The sequence below is a fragment of the Phoxinus phoxinus genome, assembly GCF_949152265.1.
Source record: "Phoxinus phoxinus genome assembly, chromosome: 21".
NCBI lineage: Eukaryota > Metazoa > Chordata > Actinopteri > Cypriniformes > Leuciscidae > Phoxinus > Phoxinus phoxinus.
This window is the reverse complement of record NC_136896.1, coordinates 1,865,140-1,886,458: the sequence shown is the minus strand read 5'-3', so window position 1 is coordinate 1,886,458 and position 21,319 is coordinate 1,865,140. Positions and strand designations below refer to the sequence as shown.

The window sequence follows — 21,319 nt, the reverse complement described above, 5'->3', positions numbered from 1 at the left end:
AATTAAATAGGAATATTTGACAGATGATCTGAACTAACTGAAGAACTAAAATTAACATAAAACTAATCAAAGCTATATATAAACATAAAAAAGCAATAAAAATTACAATATCACATGACAAAATTACAAAAAGAATAAGATGAAAACAAAATATAAAAACTGTGATGATTGAGGAAACAAAAGGGGAAAATGCATGTTTCTCAACAAATGCATATAATTAAAGTGTTGTTAACTAAAAAAAAAATCGGTAATTTAAATAAAGCTTAAATAAAATTAAATAGGAATATTTGACTGATGATCTGAACTAACTGAAGTACTAAAATGAACATAAAACTAATCAAAGCTATATATAAAAAGGAACAAAAATGACAAAATTACACAAAAAATTAAGATGAAAATAAAATATAAAAATTAAATCTAATTAAAACAATCAATAAACACTGAAATTGTATATAAGCAATACTAAAATAACACTGAATAAATAACATCATAATAATAATGCTGAAATAACATTAAATGTTATACACATTCTATAAATAAACCAGTTTTTTTTATTGTTAACTAAATTTTTTTTTAAATCAATAATAAAAATTAAAATATTAGAAACTAAATATATAAGTTTAAGTACTAAAATGACTAAAAACATTAAATACAAAATCAACTTTAAACTTTTTTGATGACAACTAAAAATATCAAATTAAAAGCTAATTCAAAGTATTAATAAATATTAAAATAGTTTTAACGGTAAGTGTGTGTCAGTGTTGTGTCCAGCAGAAGTGTGTACTGTACATAATACTGTACATGAACTTACTCGGAGTCCAAAGTACAACAAGAAGAACACATTGAAGGCCATGTCGATCTGCAGCGTGAAGTCCTTCTGGAAGTGCTGGCAGGACTCGATGGGACTGTTGTTAAACACACACACACACACACACACACACACACACACACACACACACACAGACACAGACACAGACACACACACACACACACACACACACACACACACAGAGACACACACACACACACACACACACACACACACACACACACACACACACACACACACCTCAGTTCAGTGAAATACAGTAGAAATCAATCAAAGCACATTCCTCATCACCGGGCGTAAACACTGCACGTAACATTACATTAATTAACATATCAGTGATTATTAATCATTAGTGACACTATATATTCGTTAAAAAGATGAATCTTTCAAATTTGCATTGGGCATTTTTTAATTAAAGCATTTGTCTTTGGACTTTACGTGCGTTGTATTCCTCACGGCAAAAGAATTATCAGAAATATATTCGGTAATATTATCAATTATTAAAGCAATCATATTTTGACTTTGATGTGTGCAATTATGTGACATACAGTGGGTCCATATTTTATATCCCCCTAAAGGCGACTGTTGCATAAATCCGTGTGTTTATGGATCTCCTGATGTTCAGGTTTGGTGTGATTGACAGTTCAGAGATCCGTGTGTTTATGGATCTCCTGTTGTTCAGGTTTGGTGTGATTGACAGTTCAGAGATCCGTGTGTTTATGGATCTCCTGATGTTCAGGTTTGGTGTGATTGACAGTTCAGAGATCCGCGTGTTTATGGATCTCCTGATGTTCAGGTTTGGTGTGATTGACAGTTCAGAGATCCGTGTGTTTATGGATCTCCTGATGTTCAGGTTTGCTGTGATTGACAGTTCAGAGATCCGCGTGTTTATGGATCTCCTGATGTTCAGGTTTGGTGTGATTGACAGTTCAGAGATCCGTGTGTTTATGGATCTCCTGATGTTCAGGTTTGCTGTGATTGACAGTTCAGAGATCCGTCTGTTTATGGATCTCCTAATGTTCAGGTTTGCTGTGATTGACAGTTCAGAGATCCGTGTGTTTATGGATCTCCTGATGTTCAGGTTTGGTGTGATTGACAGTTCAGAGATCCGCGTGTTTATGGATCTCCTGATGTTCAGGTTTGGTGTGATTGACAGTTCAGAGATCCGCGTGTTTATGGATCTCCTGATGTTCAGGTTTGCTGTGATTGACAGTTCAGAGATCCGTGTGTTTATGGATCTCCTGATGTTCAGGTTTGGTGTGATTGACAGTTCAGAGATCCGTGTGTTTATGGATCTCCTGATGTTCAGGTTTGCTGTGATTGACAGTTCAGAGATCCGTGTGTTTATGGATCTCCTGATGTTCAGGTTTGGTGTGATTGACAGTTCAGAGATCCGTGTGTTTATGGATCTCCTGATGTTCAGGTTTGGTGTGATTGACAGTTCAGAGATCCGTGTGTTTATGGATCTCCTGATGTTCAGGTTTGCTGTGATTGACAGTTCAGAGATCCGTGTGTTTATGGATCTCCTGATGTTCAGGTTTGCTGTGATTGACAGTTCAGAGATCCGCGTGTTTATGGATCTCCTGATGTTCAGGTTTGCTGTGATTGACAGTTCAGAGATCCGTGTGTTTATGGATCTCCTGATGTTCAGGTTTGCTGTGATTGACAGTTCAGAGATCCGTGTGTTTATGGATCTCCTGATGTTCAGGTTTGCTGTGATTGACAGTTCAGAGATCCGTGTGTTTATGGATCTCCTGATGTTCAGGTTTGGTGTGATTGACAGTTCAGAGATCCGTGTGTTTATGGATCTCCTGATGTTCAGGTTTGCTGTGATTGACAGTTCAGAGATCCGTGTGTTTATGGATCTCCTGATGTTCAGGTTTGCTGTGATTGACAGTTCAGAGATCCGCGTGTTTATGGATCTCCTGATGTTCAGGTTTGGTGTGATTGACAGTTCAGAGATCCGTGTGTTTATGGATCTCCTGATGTTCAGGTTTGCTGTGATTGACAGTTCAGAGATCCGTGTGTTTATGGATCTCCTGATGTTCAGGTTTGGTGTGATTGACAGTTCAGAGATCCGCGTGTTTATGGATCTCCTGATGTTCAGGTTTGGTGTGATTGACAGTTCAGAGATCCGTGTGTTTATGGATCTCCTGATGTTCAGGTTTGCTGTGATTGACAGTTCAGAGATCCGCGTGTTTATGGATCTCCTGATGTTCAGGTTTGGTGTGATTGACAGTTCAGAGATCCGCGTGTTTATGGATCTCCTGATGTTCAGGTTTGCTGTGATTGACAGTTCAGAGATCCGTCTGTTTATGGATCTCCTAATGTTCAGGTTTGCTGTGATTGACAGTTCAGAGATCCGTGTGTTTATGGATCTCCTGATGTTCAGGTTTGCTGTGATTGACAGTTCAGAGATCCGCGTGTTTATGGATCTCCTGATGTTCAGGTTTGGTGTGATTGACAGTTCAGAGATCCGCGTGTTTATGGATCTCCTGATGTTCAGGTTTGCTGTGATTGACAGTTCAGAGATCCGTCTGTTTATGGATCTCCTAATGTTCAGGTTTGCTGTGATTGACAGTTCAGAGATCCGTGTGTTTATGGATCTCCTGATGTTCAGGTTTGGTGTGATTGACAGTTCAGAGATCCGCGTGTTTATGGATCTCCTGATGTTCAGGTTTGCTGTGATTGACAGTTCAGAGATCCGCGTGTTTATGGATCTCCTGATGTTCAGGTTTGGTGTGATTGACAGTTCAGAGATCCGCGTGTTTATGGATCTCCTGATGTTCAGGTTTGCTGTGATTGACAGTTCAGAGATCCGCGTGTTTATGGATCTCCTGATGTTCAGGTTTGCTGTGATTGACAGTTCAGAGATCCGTGTGTTTATGGATCTCCTGATGTTCAGGTTTGCTGTGATTGACAGTTCAGAGATCCGCGTGTTTATGGATCTCCTGATGTTCAGGTTTGCTGTGATTGACAGTTCAGAGATCCGCGTGTTTATGGATCTCCTGATGTTCAGGTTTGCTGTGATTGACAGTTCAGAGATCCGTGTGTTTATGGATCTCCTGATGTTCAGGTTTGGTGTGATTGACAGTTCAGAGATCCGCGTGTTTATGGATCTCCTGATGTTCAGGTTTGCTGTGATTGACAGTTCAGAGATCCGCGTGTTTATGGATCTCCTGATGTTCAGGTTTGGTGTGATTGACAGTTCAGAGATCCGCGTGTTTATGGATCTCCTGATGTTCAGGTTTGCTGTGATTGACAGTTCAGAGATCCGCGTGTTTATGGATCTCCTGATGTTCAGGTTTGGCGTGATTGACAGTTCAGAGATCCGTGTGTTTATGGATCTCCTGATGTTCAGGTTTGGCGTGATTGACAGTTCAGAGATCCGTGTGTTTATGGATCTCCTGATGTTCAGGTTTGGCGTGATTGACAGTTCAGAGATCCGTGTGTTTATGGATCTCCTGATGTTCAGGTTTGGTGTGATTGACAGTTCAGAGATCCGTGTGTTTATGGATCTCCTGATGTTCAGGTTTGCTGTGATTGACAGTTCAGAGATCCGTGTGTTTATGGATCTCCTGATGTTCAGGTTTGCTGTGATTGACAGTTCAGAGATCCGTGTGTTTATGGATCTCCTAATGTTCAGGTTTGGTGTGATTGACAGTTCAGAGATCCGTGTGTTTATGGATCTCCTGATGTTCAGGTTTGCTGTGATTGACAGTTCAGAGATCCGTGTGTTTATGGATCTCCTGATGTTCAGGTTTGGTGTGATTGACAGTTCAGAGATCCGTGTGTTTATGGATCTCCTGATGTTCAGGTTTGCTGTGATTGACAGTTCAGAGATCCGTGTGTTTATGGATCTCCTGATGTTCAGGTTTGGTGTGATTGACAGTTCAGAGATCCGTGTGTTTATGGATCTCCTGATGTTCAGGTTTGCTGTGATTGACAGTTCAGAGATCCGCGTGTTTATGGATCTCCTGATGTTCAGGTTTGCTGTGATTGACAGTTCAGAGATCCGTGTGTTTATGGATCTCCTGATGTTCAGGTTTGGTGTGATTGACAGTTCAGAGATCCGCGTGTTTATGGATCTCCTGATGTTCAGGTTTGGTGTGATTGACAGTTCAGAGATCCGTGTGTTTATGGATCTCCTGATGTTCAGGTTTGCTGTGATTGACAGTTGAGAGACCCGTGTGTTTATGGATCTCCTGATGTTCAGGTTTGGTGTGATTGACAGTTCAGAGATCCGTGTGTTTATGGATCTCCTGATGTTCAGGTTTGGTGTGATTGACAGTTCAGAGATCCGTGTGTTTATGGATCTCCTGATGTTCAGGTTTGGTGTGATTGACAGTTCAGAGATCCGTGTGTTTATGGATCTCCTGTTGTTCAGGTTTGACTCTAGTGTGTACGCCATTGAGCTGCGGTCACCACAGGACCTGAGAGAGAACAGCGAGCTGTGAAACTCTCAACCTGACGAGGTTTCAGAACAGCTGCGGGACAGAGAAACGCAACTCGACCCATCTCTGTTTGCTCAGTTGTGTTCCAGCGGGTCAGGGACTGAAACTGAAGCCCGGCTGTAATTAAGAGACGTTTAACGTAAGTAATCCTTCACAGGAGTCTCGGGTCACGTAGAGCTTTACACACAGCAGACCTGGACGACTCCAGCGCTGCCACTGACTATTATTTGGGTTAGCGATTAATTGAGTAATTTATATTTTGGTGGTAATAAAAATAGACCTAAGCAAAGCCAAATGACTTAAAGTATATGCCTATATTAACAATGCAAACACAATGTAAATACAGTAAGAGCTTCGTTGTACAATAATAGTAGATGTTCCACTTTTCCTCATTCACACAGCCATCAGTGATATTCACTTAATGAACACAGTATAGTGTGTAGTCTGTGGCTTGTGTTTGGGTCATGCTACTTTTTTTTTTTTGCAATTTCCAGAGATGCAGAACGACTCGTCCACGTCTGTACCTGCTGTTTATCTGACAAATCAAATCCCTCATATTCTAATGCAGTTTCCGCACACGCACTAAAGCCGTTGCTGGGCCGTGACCCGATGACCCGCTCCAGGTTTATAGTGCGCAGGACAATTACACTCCGCTAGCCAGAGCACAGCGTCTCGAACCAGACGGCTAAACCCCTCATGATGATGCACTAATGAGGAAGTGGATACGGCTCACTTCCTGTGCTAACAGGCCTGTGTGTGTGTGTGTGTGTGTGTGTGTGTGTGTGTGTGTGTGTGTACTGCTGAATAGGACGTGCCGTTCAGATATGGAAGATCGGAAAGATTAAAACACAAAGGATCAGAGCATATTTACTGAAACAAGCAAAACTATTTGGGATCATGATATTTGACACTGAAAATAAACTGAAAGCACACATTCCTGCGTGTGTTTTTATAATGGTTTTTATAACACTTTACAATTAGGTTCATTAGTTAACTACCTTAGTTGATGTACATGAAGACTGCAAGACTGACGGCCACTGACGGCCGCTGGAGAACGGCGCGAGACTGACGGCCGCGGGAGAACGGCGCGAGACTGACGGCCGCTGGAAAACGGCGCGAGACTGACGGCCGCTGGAGAACGGCGCGAGACTGACGGCCGCTGGAGAACGGCGCGAGACTGACGGCCGCTGGAGAACGGCGCGAGACTGACGGCCGCTGGAGAACGGCGCGAGACTGACGGCCGCTGGAGAACGGCGCGAGACTGACGGCCGCTGGAGAACGGCGCGAGACTGACGGCCGCGGGAGAACGGCGCGAGACTGACGGCCGCTGGAAAACGGCGCGAGACTGACGGCCGCTGGAGAACGGCGCGAGACTGACGGCCGCTGGAGAACGGCGCGAGACTGACGGCCGCTGGAGAACGGCGCGAGACTGACGGCCGCTGGAGAACGGCGCGAGACTGACGGCCGCTGGAGAACGGCGCGAGACTGACGGCCGCTGGAGAACGGCGCGAGACTGACGGCCGCTGGAGTACGGCGCGAGACTGACGGCCGCGGGAGAACGGAGCGAGACTGACGGCCGCGGGAGAACGGCGCGAGACTGACGGCCGCTGGAGAACGGCGCGAGACTGACGGCCGCGGGAGAACGGCGCGAGACTGACGGCCGCTGGAGAACGGCGCGAGACTGACGGCCGCTGGAGAACGGCGCGAGACTGACGGCCGCTGGAGTACGGCGCGAGACTGACGGCCGCGGGAGAACGGAGCGAGACTGACGGCCGCGGGAGAACGGTGCGAGACTGACGGCCGCGGGAGAACGGCGCGAGACTGACGGCCGCGGGAGAACGGAGCGAGACTGACGGCCGCTGGAAAACGGCGCGAGACTGACGGCCGCTGGAGAACGGCGCGAGACTGACGGCCGCTGGAAAACGGCGCGAGACTGACGGCCGCTGGAGAACGGCGCGTGACGGCCGCGGGAGAACGGCGCGAGGCCGGTGGCGGGATTACTGATGAGCGGCACCTGTGAGACGCACCGGTCTCGTATCTCTCACGGAGGAGCGGGAATATTCTTAGCAATGTTAAAACACACATCAACCGATCACTTGTTCAGCGTTCATGTAAACACTGCATTCAGATTCACCGATCGGGATGAGTTCAGTTAGAGTGAAACTAAAGGTGTGCATGTAAACAATGAATGGCGACGGCAGAAAGCAAAAGCCGAATCCCGGACATTTTGGACCATCTCGACGGCCGGACGTGTCCGGGGAAAAGAGGATGGTCACCGCTACTACTCCGCTTTCTCCACAGAACAAGAGCCGGTTAGCTTAGCTTACAGATAAAAGATGGCTGACACTATTTGCACATTCTGTGAGTGAGATCCCTCCTCTATGGGCGGGCTGAAAACATGCGGATCTAGCGCCTCCTACTGGCTGGAGTGTCTCGCCTCTGGACAAAAAAGCCTCCGATGACGCAATATGGCGATTTTTACAGACAAAAAATACATAAATCTCTCGTCTCAGGGGGACATGAGGGAGGGAAGTTACTACAGGTTTTCTACTGATACAAAGCTTAATGCTAAATCCTGAAGTATCCCTGTAATCTTAGTTAATATTCATTTCAACATTTACTAATACGTTATTAAAATCAATTTGTTAACATTAGTTAATGCACCGTGAACAAACAATGAAAATCTGTATTTTTTTGATAGCTAACATGAACAAAGATTAATAAATACTGTAACAAATGTATTGCTCATGGTTAGATCACATTAACTAATGAACCTTATTGTAAAGTGTTACCTTATAATGTTTGCATCAAATGCAGAGAGAACACAAAGTACACAGAGCCAGAATCAATGTAAGTCTATCCGCCACTACATCATTTCATACATACTAAATAACATGTGTATTTAATGTGATGCAATTAGGTTAATTTGCTTTCCTTATCATCTACACACTCTCATTTCTCTCCAACCTGTCAATGACACCAAAAGTAATTGGTTCTTCTCGTGTGTCTCTCTTGTGACCAATCGCAACACAGCAAGTGGAATGACAAATGAGCGCTCAGATTTTCAGCAAATAATCATTTAAATGTCTGGTTTATTTGACTTGTGCGCTAACATTTGTTGTCTTTGTGGTCAAATAAATGACTTGTATAATACTTCTGTGGTGCATTTTGGGAGCTTGACGGCATCTGTGCCCATTTTCTTTGGTTTTTGTGTGTAAAGTGTTCCTGTAATGAGTCGGTGTTGGACTGAAACCCTCTGATGATCTCTGAATCTCTGACAGATGCACCAGCTCCTGATGTAATCTCAGTCTATTCAGAGGAAAAACTGCAACAAACACAACCGGCTTATCTCTCTCTCTCTCTCTCTCTCTCTCTCTCTCTCTCTCTCTCCTTCTCTCTCGCTCTCTCTCTCGCCCATGGCATACTCAGGTCGAGTCAAAGCGCTCTTCACCTTTATGAGCTCACTGATGTGTGTAACGTCTGAATGACGTCAGTTTCAGAGTCGCTGTGATCCCCTAAACAACGTATGTTCAGTGGTGATGCTCTAAACTCTCTCTCTCTCTCTCTCTCTCTTTTTATTCCTAAATCTGTCCCGAGAGACGTATCCTTCCACCCCAGTCCCCATCACTTATTCCTGCATACAGGGTCAATGATTAACTTTCTGAATACAGAAAATGTGACCCTGGACCACAAAACCAGTCTTATGTGTCAATTTTATGAAATTGAGATGTATATATCATCTGAAAGCTGAATAAATAATCTCTCCATTGATGTGTGGTTTGTTAGGATAGGACAATATTTGGTCGAGATACAACTATTGTAAATCTGGAATCTGATGCAAAAAAATGTAAACATTGAGAAAATCTCCTTTAAAGTTGTGCATTTATGTTCACGATTGTGCTGCATTCACTCACAAAAATACATGTTTTATATATTTACGGTAGGACATTTACTAAATATCTTCATGGAACATGATCTTAATATCCTCATGATTTTTGGCATAAAAGAAAAATGGATAATTTTGACCCATACAGTGTATAGTTGCTATTGCAATTTGCCACAGATATACCCGTGCGGCTCCAGACTGGGTTTGTGGTCCAGGGTCAATTATGTTCACAACAAATATCCGTGCTTGGCATGAACTGGCCCTTTACAATTTGATTTAAACCACGTATAACTCAACTAGTGAGCCATTTTATTTATTCACTAAAGACCGTTTTTACTTGCATTCGCAATTTGGTGAGAGTCTTTATGTACTGTATGTACCGTATCTAATGAGATGCACAGTGATAAAATAAGAAATATACTCACTCAGAGGAGTCGATGAAGTAGATCACAAGAGCGCCGATGCTCAGGGCGAATACCAGCACCACCTGAACAACACAACAACACACGTGTGTTACTTTACATCAAACTCAAAAATTGGGTTTATAGCAGGACTGTCAACGTTTCATTCAAAATCCGTAATGCATTAAAAAAATTTTACGCAAATAAACACAAAATTGCATCATAAACGCAATATAGGTCAAAATAACACAAAATAAATGTGTTAAACAAGATAAATGATGTATGCTTAATTTCATATATAAAAGTATGTGATTAATCGCGATTAAAAAATGTTAATTGACAGACCTAGTTTATAATAATGCACTTTACAATGCAAGTCTACGTATAAAGTGTTAATATTCAGTTTCCCAGAACAAGAGCATGTTCGATCAGTGAAGTGTCTAAATTGTCATTTTGAGGTGGAACTGCTGGTCTAGATGCTTAACTTATATTGGACTTGTATTGAACCAGGAATGTTTAATTACAGGGGTGGTATAAAGACCTTTTCACAAGATGTAAAATAAGTCTCTGATGTCCCCAGAGTGTGTGTGTGAAGTTTTAGCTCAATATACCCCACAGATATTTTTATATCGCATGTTAAAATCGTCACTTTTTGAGGGTGAGCAAAAACGCACCGTTTTGTGTCTGTCCCTTTAAATGCAAATGAGCTGCTGCTCCCGGCACAGGGGGCGGAGCTACAACAGCTCGTGTCCTTTTACCTCAAACACACACACACACACACACTGAAAATGTCAATGTTTATGTTCAAACCGGAGTCAGAAAATGATGGAGAGACTCGAGAAGAAGTGACACATGTAGAAGAAGAACAGGACATTTCTGAATGGTTAGTTGATGAATTTATGAAGCTTATGTGTAGTTATCTTCTAGTCATTGATTCGCATATTCTGTCTTGATAATCTATAAATCGTGTTCAGGGGGCGGGGTTTATGTAAATTGTAGGGTTGGTGATGTCACTAACCCGGGAGGAAGCTCGTGTAGTTCCTACCAGCCGTTTGTTGTAGTTCTTAAAAAGTGATTTCTTTAAAAGCAAATATCTCCCTTTGCTCTGAACTTTGAGCGTTGTAACTTTGCAGATGTTGTTTATGTTCAAACAGCAACATTACACACTAACTACAGTTAGAAAAGTGAAATTATTATCAACCACCCCTTTAAACAAGTGCGTTTTCCATAAGATAAAGAGGTCAAGGTGTTTGTACACTGTAAAATTTACCATAGTTGTATACCATAACTGTGGCATTTGTAGACAGAGTTGCTCTTGTTTTTATAGATTTGCCTGAAAAGCCTGTGAGTGAGATCTTCCTCATGATCAGTGTGTCCTGCTGGCAGAAACCCATTTTCATCTAAAGATCCTGATGAGGTTTGGGCAGAATCGGATGGTGTGTAAACATCGAGCCCCCGAGGACAGGAAGAACCCGCCTAGCAACCATCAGAACCGATCGCTAAAGGATCATTCACTTCCTTCAAACCCGACTCACTGGAGCACATAAACAGAAGCTACACTGACATTACACACCATAAACGCATCATAAAATGTCCTCTGAAGCCATACGACTTAATAGTAAATCATTTTAATAATAATTTTAATAAATATGAAAGATTTGGATTTCTTTATCCGTTAGCTATTAACCCTTTTATTCGTTAACCCTTTTATTCAGTAAAGACATTAAATTTATCAAAAATGACATTTAGAATGTAAAAAACATATTTTATAAACATATTTATAAAAAAAAAAAACATTTCACATAAACACTACACTAAAAAATGTTTTGGTTTAACTTAAAAAAGCAAGTTACCTTGTTCCCTTAAATTTTGAGTTTGTTGTAATTACAAATTTGAGTTAATACAATGAAGAGGAATGGTTTAATAAACAGAAACTCAAAATAGTATGTTATCTACACAACGTATCCTTTTCAACGTAACTGCGTATTAATGACGTCACGAACGTGCATCACAGAACAGAGCAAGGCGAGCGCTTGTGCTTATAAAACTTAAACTTTTGTATTTATTTGTGAAATGACGATGGTTTCGCTAGATAAGACCCGTATTCATCGTCTGGTGTCGTTTAAAGCCCGTTGAAGCGGCGCTGACACTGTCATCTGGACCTTGACCCGTTTGGGGCCCATTGACGTCCATTATATGGAGAAATGTGTTCATCAAAAACCTTCATTTCTTTTCCACTGAAGAAAGAAGGACATGGACATCTTGGATGACATCGGGGTGAGTAACTTATCAGCAAAAGTTTTTTTTAAAAGTGAACTAATCCTTTAACAAAATATATGACACTGGCCTTGTGATTTTGGGATATTTTAATGCACAAATATTACATATTGTACCTTTAATTTAACTAGTATTAAAACCTAATATAAAAATATCAATTCAAATGTAAAACTAGCTTGATTTTGCATCTGCATGGAGGAAATGATGTCATACAGGATCTGAGTCACATGAGGCTCAGTAAATAATGACAGATTTTTTTTAATTTTGAAGGAGCCATCCATTAAAAGTCCAACCCAGCGGAGGACAGGTCACAGGTCAACAGGAGCGTGGATGTGGAGATCTTCCTCTCGCTGGTCAGACTCTCTCATGCATTTTAAATGAGCAGGCAGATTATTTTCCATGAGGGGAAATGCCATTGTCTGTGAACCATTGAATCAGTCGTACTGAGAAAACACCCGCATGTATTTTTAATGGCCACTCACACACACAGGAGCGTCCCGGTTCCGGGTCCGAGTCAAAACATCCCATCGAGCGGCTGAGTTTAGGACGCCGGACCCGCACGCCGAGCGCTGGAGTCTGATTCATGCGTGCTCACGCTTTCACACATCAGTTTCCATGGTGATCACTGCACTTCTGCTACGCTTGACCAGCAGAGGGAGCAAATGCTCACACACACACACACACACACACACACACAGGTTTAGTCTGAGTTCGATTAAACCAGCGTCCTCAACGCTCATGGACACATTAAGATTAAGATCCTCAGACGAGTCATGTGTTAAAGAGGCCATATTACGCATTTTTGTTGTTTTATGCTCTACTAGAACATGTTTTCCTGCTTGAATGTTGATTATTTTCCTCATATCCTCCATTGTTGCGGCTCCTCTCTTCCCAGTCTGTCAGTAACGCTCCGTTTACTTCCTGTCTCTATGAAGCCCCGCCTTCTGAAAAGCACACTGCGCTCTGATTGGTCGGCTGGAGCAGTGTGTTGTGATTGGTCAATTGTATCTGAATCAATTGTGTGTGAATAATTCAGAATTGTAATCTCGTGATCTGATGTATAATGCACGAGTGTGTGTCCGACGTGAGGTTGAATCTGCCTGTCTGAAAGTGAAACTCTGTTTGATTTCGAATCGCCGACTGATATCTAAGACACCTGTGAGTCTGACAACAGTGGAAGAGGAGAAGAGGCGATCGGACCTGAACTCCTGTCACACGCCGAGTCTAAGCGTTTACTACAGCTGCAGAGGTCAGAGGTCAACCTCATCTCATTAACAGTCAGGCACAGAGACAGAGACAGAGACAGAGAGAGAGAGAGAGAGAGAGAGAGAGAGAGAGAGAGAGAGAGAGAGAGAGAGAGAGAGAGAGAGAGAGAGAGAGAGAGAGAGAGAGAGAGAGAGAGAGAGAGAGACCTTATCTGTTCACAATGCACCTCATGGATAAAAAATCAACATAAAAATATATAAATAAATAAAAAACACAAGAGCACTCAAGAATGCTTTCACTGTATGTGTCCTTCAGTGAGGAAACAAGGACAGAAGACGTGTGTGTGTGTGTGTGTGTGTGTGTGTGTTCTTGTTTTTGTGATTTATGAGGACACAAATGTGTATAATGACATGTGTATTACACTGTTATTTGAAAATTAAACGTAATTTATGAGGACATTTCATGAGTCCTCATAATTAAAATAGCTTAAAAACATAAAAAACTGTGTTTTATTAAAAATGTAAAAATGCTTCCTGTGACGGGCAGGTTTAGGGATAGGGGCAGTGTGTGTGTGTGTGTGTGTGTGTGTGTGTGTGTGTGTGTGTGTGTGTGTGATGGGTAGGTTTAGGGATAGGGGCAGTGTGTGTGTGTGTGTGTGTGTGTGTGTGTGTGTGTGTGTGTGTGTGTGTGTGTGTGTGTGTGTGTGTGTGTGTGTGTGTGTGTGTGTGTGATGAGTAGGTTTAGGGATAGGGGCAGTGTGTGTGTGTGTGGGTGTGTGTGTGTGTGTGTGTGTGTGTGTGTGTGTGTGATGGGTAGGTTTAGGGATAGGGGCAGTGTGTGTGTGTGTGTGTGTGTGTGTGTGTGTATGTGTGTGTGTTGGGCAGGTTTAGGGATAGGGGCAGTGTGTGTGTGTGTGTGTGTGTGTGTGTGTGTGTGTGTGTGTATGTGTGTGTGTTGGGCAGGTTTAGGGATAGGGGCAGTGTGTGTGTGTGTGTGTGGGTGTGTGTGTGTGTGTGTGTGTGATGGGTAGGTTGAGGGATAGGGGCTGTGTGTGTGTGTGTGTGTGTGTGTGTGTGTATGTGTGTGTGTTGGGCAGGTTTAGGGATAGGGGCAGTGTGTGTGTGTGTGTGTGTGTGTGTGTGTGTGTGTGTTGGGCAAGTTTAGGTATAGGGGCAGTGTGTGTGTGTGTGTGTGTGTGTGTGTGTTGGGCAGGTTTAGGGATAGGGGCGGGGTGTGTGTGTGTGTGTGTGCGTGTGTGTGTGTGTGTGTGTGTGTGTGTGTGTTGGGCAGGTTTAGGGATAGGGGCGGGGTGTGTGTGTGTGTGTGTGCGTGTGTGTGTGTGTGTGTGTGTGTGTGTTGGGCAGGTTTAGGGATAGGGGCGGGGTGTGTGTGTGTGTGTGTGCGTGTGTGTGTGTGTGTGTGTGTGTGTGTTGGGCAGGTTTAGGTATAGGGGCAGTGTGTGTGTGTGTGTGTGTGTGTGTGTGTTGGGCAGGTTTAGGGATAGGGGCGGGGTGTGTGTGTGTGTGTGTGCGTGTGTGTGTGTGTGTGTGTGTGTGTGTGTGTTGGGCAGGTTTAGGGATAGGGGCGGGGTGTGTGTGTGTGTGTGTGCGTGTGTGTGTGTGTGTGTGTGTGTGTGTTGGGCAGGTTTAGGGATAGGGGCGGGGTGTGTGTGTGTGTGTGTGTGAGTGTGTGTGTGTGTGAGTGTGTGTGTACTGTACATTTCTACACAAGAGATGAGCGATCAACTGTCACTCACATCCACACACACCCGTCACCATACCTAGAGATTATACTCTCCATAAGATCATCTCTCGATGCAAATCAAACCAGATATTAGGTGAACTGATATAAACCCATGCCGATCTCTAGGTGTGGTGACGGGTGTGTGAGGATGTGCGGATATTTTAATCCCAAAGGCCAAGGGAACTTTATCAGGATCATAGTATCCTGGATCCATCAAATAACTGGCCTTTAAAAATAAAAATGCCTCTATGGGGATTTAACACAGGGGCGTGCTGACTATGCACACAGGCCCTCATTTATCAATCTTGCGTCGAAACGGGCGTACCTTTGAAATTCAGGTGTACGCAATAGCAATACCTGCCTCTTGATAAATGCCGCGGCTGAAAGCGATCGTCATTAGATTAACACGCCCCTTTATATTCACGTCTCCGCCTCCCACACGCCCTCATTTTACGCCATGGACACACGGAAAACGGCAAAGAGGAGAAACTTCTCCGGTGGAGATCCAGTTTAAATCGCTGGTTGGTTGAGCAAATGACCTATCACAACAATGCATTATTTTACAGCACGTGTTTTGAAACTATTAGCGTTGAATTTCGCATGACGTCACATGTAATGGGGTGTACAAGTGATGATGATGTGAATAATTGCATGACAATTTGTAATATTCTTCTTATTAGTATTATGATTTTGATTATTAATGACGCTTATTGTTATTTAGAAGAAGAATGTCTTTGTTATTATTATTACTTGTATTATTATTATTATTTAAAAGAAGAAGAATGTCATTTTAATTATTTTGTCAGTCTGAATTACTTTTTGGTCATTGAAAGCCTTTCATTCCTGAACCCAGTCCGTGCGCACCTGCCGGGCTTAACTCACACAAATAAACACTGAAGTTTATCATTTCTATGTTGTTGTTTTTTTACAGTGGGTCATAAAGGCTATCATATCGTTTTGTGGTGTTAGGAATTGTTTTTCTGCGCATTTCAGCACTAACTCAAAACGTGCGTACATGTACACCACCGCCTGAGCTGGCGTAGGATTTGAGCGTGCCGTACGCCAACGTCTATATTGATAAATCGCAAAGTCACCGTGGTTTTGGGTGTACGCTGGAAATTTGGTGTACGCACTTTTCATAAATCAGGGCCAATGTGTTTTAAGGAAGAACATTTATTTATTTACGATACACTATTCATTCACAAATAAAACTGGTGTCCTTAAAGGTTGTATTTTTCCTAATTTTTAATTAAATAATTAAATTAAGGCATTTTCCAAAAGTTTATTTTTTATTCCACTTTTTAGTCAACTTTAGCATGGGTGTGTTCACTTATGCTTAGCACTGTAAATGCGCAGGTCTTGGCCACAGGACCAGACTGAATATATAACCGCTCTAAAGGCTAATAAAGGTTGAGCTCATTATTAGGACAATAACCGCAGATCTGAGGCTCGACTCTCGACTCGCTCAGAAATGTCACCGAGTTTAATAGGTTGATCTTGGCAGATCCAGAGTCAGCAGGAGGCCTGAACTTCCACTCATCATCTCTGTCAACACACTGAGGAATGATGGAGGAGAGAGAGAGAGAGAGAGAGAGAGAGAGAGAGAGAGAGAGAGAGAGAGAGAGAGGGCGAGAGAGAGAGAGAGGGTTATTGAATTATTGAAAGCCTCTTCCTCCTCCTCATCCTCACGAGTGCTCTGTAAACGAGTGGCTGTAGTAACGAGAGGGAAATGTCACAGATCTTCTAGTGAAGTGTTTTGTGAAGGACAGTGTTAGTCACTGCTACTCGTGCTTATATATTATACATGATAAACAGATACATGTAATATTAATGTATGGACAGCTTCTAAAGCGCAGCCCCTTTCGAATATGGACAATATTTCTAATAGATATTTTCAAATATTGATTCAAATTGTTGTATTTATGATCAATTATATGATAATTAAATGTTTATTGCAATTTAATTTAATGCATTTGACAAACATTAATTATTCTGTTCTGTGTGATTTCTAAACGTGCATCTGAACAGCAAACTCCATGTAAACTAAAGCAAACTTACCTAAATTAAAGTCATATTATATATATAAAAAATTAAGGTTACACTTTATTTTAAGGTGTCATTGTTACAGTGTAATTATATATTAAGTGCTGAGAAATATTAAGCAACTACATGTAGGATTAGGGTTTGGTTAAGGGGTTACTTGCATGTAATTATGCATAATTTACTATTATTACTATGGTAAGTACATGTAACATATGTAACAAGTGTACTGTAAAATAAAGTGTTACCAAAATTAAAAAAATTAAGAGCAATTAGCATATTTGCATTGCCAAAGCAGAGAAAAACTAAAATAAAATAAAATAAAGCAATATAAATAATTAAATGAACACATTTTTATTACCATAGTAGTAAAAAATATAATAAAACTAAACTAAATCAAGTTTAACTAATCTAAAATAAAGTTAAGTTAAATAAAATAATAAATGAATAAAAATGATCCGCAAATGGCACATTTGTTTCCCAAAACATAATAAAACAAAAACGATATTAAATAAGCTAATAAATAATTAAATTCAAACTGCACATTTGCATTACCAAAGCAGTGCTAAACACAATAAATCATTTTTTTAAATTAAAATAATAAACAAAACGAAGCTGGAAATAAGTATCCAAATCCAAAAAGCTAATAGTGGCAGATAATAAAACACCAAATTACTGATCGACACCAATATTTAATTCCACGTTTCGCTGATATCATCAGTATTTTGGACATATAGATGTCTGTGTATGTGCAGACCCACACGTGCCACATGTCAATCATCCGAGGTTCTGAAGCGCGCGCGGCCGGATCTCGATGTGTTCGGCGGAGCCAGTGCCGATGGCTCAGCTTCAGTGGGAGGATGAATGTAATCCAGTGTTGTGATGTAACTCTCTAATGATATTTTGTGTGTTGAGACTCAAATAAGAGGAATTTCACAGGAATCGAGTGAGTGTGTGGAAGAGGGACAAAGAGGATTGCGAGTCTCATCTCCTCAATGAGAGATTACTCCATCTCTCTCGCGCTGGATACGTTTACATGCACAACTTGTGCTTCAGTCGCACTGAATTTATTCCGATTGATGAATCCGACCGCAGTGTTTACATGAACGCTAAATAAAGTGATCGGGTTGATGTGTGTGTTTATTCGTCACAAGCTTCAAATCTAAATTGATTGATGTTTTGACATGCACACACTGCACGAATATACACAGTTTCCCGCTGTTTGCACACAGTGGGTCTCATTCATGAAACATTCGTAAATATACGAGTAAATATGTGAGTGATCTGCGCATAAAGAGACCTTCCCGAAAACTCTTCTCCTGATTCACAAATATTTCATAAACGTCAGATGTGATAGTGAAATGTGTGTGTGTTAATGAATTCCATTAAATGGGACGCGCGTGCGCGCTCATTCTCAATTACCATAAATCCCGCCCATTAAATCCGACTGACTATATATGGGCTCATATTATGACACCAAACGAAGGATTTCAACATGTCTTCTTAAAAGCAAATGAAAATGAAAAATTTATCATAATATTTTATTATCAGAAGTTCATTCAAAACGCCACATTTTATTTTCAAGCGTACATAGTGGCGTATCAGGTCCTAAAAAAAGGAAGCTTGGCAGATATTACAGACGCAGTTACTGGAGTTTCATCTGTTAATCGAACAGTCCCAGAAGTGGAAAGAAAACGGTTCGACTGCAAAAAACAAATTAGTTCACTTCGAAAAAATAAAGCCCAGCCGTATTGAAAGCAATTAATTATTTGATTAAAGTGATCCGTTTGCAGATGCTATTACTGGCTCTCATAATAAAAGAAAAAAGAAAAACCGAATGTAATTACTATATATCATATTTTTTCAAAATGCTGTGTGTAAATGTACCCGATTAAGGTGAATTAAAATGCAGCCTTATTAATGAGCAAAACGTTCGGATGTTAAACGCACTTACGCGTGGCTGGGAGCAGGTGGAGATTTCTTTCGTACAAACTAACATTTGGAAAATACGAACATTTTTATGAATCCGAAAATTTACGCCAGAACCACTTTACACACGATTTACACAATAATTCGTTCTCCTCGTGTTTCATGAATGAGACCCAATAACTATTCTTCTACATTGGTAATTTATTTGTTTTAAACAGCAGATTTGAATATTTATCCATTTCTGGTCATAATTAGGAGACAAAGGGCCCTATCTTGCACCCAGCGCAATTGACTTTTGCACGTATAAGACGCACGTCGGTAAATTAGTGAATTAACTTGCGCTCGGTTCAGTGAGAAGAGGAGTGTGTTCCGGCGCAAACGTTCCCTGGTGATATTCTGCAGTTCCAGAAAACAACTCCGCCACTGACCAGGAGAAACCGAGTCTAAAGACAGCGGCGCCGCGCGTTAGTCAGATGCTATTTTAAGCGCGCGTGCTTGGCCATTATGTAGCGTGTGAACAACACACACTTTGATTCTCTCATCTAAACGGACGCAGCAGTTTTCATTTTTGCAAATCATACATTATTACAAGGAAAAATATTAACACACGAGGGAAATCATTGTTGTGTCCGTGAAGATGTGAACAAATAGGCATAAATCTAGATTACACATTTACCCAAATTATTATACGCCTGTTTAACCGAAGCTAATGTGTGTGTGTTTCTCCATCATCCTCATACAATGTCACTTCTCTGTGTTTTACGGCCCTGACGAGAGCGTCGGTCTCCTCGGCTGTGAACCGCTCCTGGCGTGCGCCGGCAAACCCGCCGTTATAATAGCGATCCGCCGTTATAATAGCGATCCGCCGTTATAATAGCGATCCGCCGTTATAATAGCAATCCGCCGTTATAATAGCGATCCGCCGTTATAATAGCAATCCGCCGTTATAATAGCAATCCGCCGTTATAATAGCAATCCGCCGTTATAATAGCGATCCGCCGTTATAATAGCAATCCGCCGTTATAATAGCGATCCGCCGTTATAATAGCGATCCGCCGTTATAATAGCAATCCGCCGTTATAATAGCGATCCGCCGTTATAATAGCAATCCGCCGTTATAATAGCGATCCGCCGTTATAATAGCGATCCGCCGTTATAATAGCGATCCGCCGTTATAATAGCAATCCGCCGTTATAATAGCGATCCGCCGTTATAATAGCAATCCTCCGTTATAATAGCGATCCGCCGTTATAATAGCGATCCGCCGTTATAATAGCAATCCTCCGTTATAATAGCAATCCTCCGTTATAATAGCAATCCTCCGTTATAATAGCGATCCGCCGTTATAATAGCGATCCGCCGTTATAATAGCAATCCGCCGTTATAATAGCAATCCTCCGTTATAATAGCGATCCGCCGTTATAATAGCAATCCTCCGTTATAATAGCGATCCGCCGTTATAATAGCAATCCTCCGTTATAATAGCGATCCGCCGTTATAATAGCGATCCGCCGTTATAATAGCGATCCGCCGTTATAATAGCAATCCTCCGTTATAATAGCAATCCGCCGTTATAATAGCAATCCGCCGTTATAATAGCAATCCGCCGTTATAATAGCGATCCGCCGTTATAATAGCAATCCTCCGTTATAATAGCAATCCGCCGTTATAATAGCAATCCGCCGTTATAATAGCGATCCGCCGTTATAATAGCGATCCGCCGTTATAATAGCGATCCGCCGTTATAATAGCAATCCGCCGTTATAATAGCGATCCGCCGTTATAATAGCAATCCGCCGTTATAATAGCGATCCGCCGTTATAATAGCAATCCGCCGTTATAATAGCAATCCGCCGTTATAATAGCAATCCGCCGTTATAATAGCAATCCTCCGTTATAATAGCAATCCGCCGTTATAATAGCAATCCGCCGTTATAATAGCGATCCGCCGTTATAATAGCAATCCGCCGTTATAATAGCAATCCGCCGTTATAATAGCAATCCGCCGTTATAATAGCAATCCGCCGTTATAATAGCAATCCGCCGTTATAATAGCAATCCGCCGTTATAATAGCAATCCGCCGTTATAATAGCGATCCGCCGTTATAATAGCAATCCGCCGTTATAATAGCGATCCGCCGTTATAATAGCAATCCTCCGTTATAATAGCAATCCGCCGTTATAATAGCAATCCGCCGTTATAATAGCAATCCGCCGTTATAATAGCGATCCGCCGTTATAATAGCAATCCTCCGTTATAATAGCAATCCGCCGTTATAATAGCAATCCGCCGTTATAATAGCGATCCGCCGTTATAATAGCGATCCGCCGTTATAATAGCGATCCGCCGTTATAATAGCAATCCGCCGTTATAATAGCGATCCGCCGTTATAATAGCAATCCGCCGTTATAATAGCGATCCGCCGTTATAATAGCAATCCGCCGTTATAATAGCAATCCGCCGTTATAATAGCAATCCGCCGTTATAATAGCAATCCTCCGTTATAATAGCAATCCGCCGTTATAATAGCAATCCGCCGTTATAATAGCGATC

General features: G+C 41.9%; 1 protein-coding gene across 4 annotated transcripts in view; it reads right to left on the bottom strand.

Moving 5' to 3' along the window:
- Positions 1 to 21,319, bottom strand: part of kcnma1b (potassium large conductance calcium-activated channel, subfamily M, alpha member 1b) — a 112,722-nt gene that overhangs the window by 51,604 nt on the left and 39,799 nt on the right. For all 4 annotated transcript variants that reach the window (XM_079595081.1, XM_079595082.1, XM_079595084.1 and 1 more), the window contains exons 3-4: positions 9,595 to 9,656; positions 812 to 905 (exon numbers count right to left, since the gene is read on the bottom strand). In XM_079595081.1, coding sequence (XP_079451207.1) covers positions 812 to 905; positions 9,595 to 9,656 — 156 coding nt within the window. The remainder of the gene's footprint in view (positions 1 to 811; positions 906 to 9,594; positions 9,657 to 21,319) is intronic.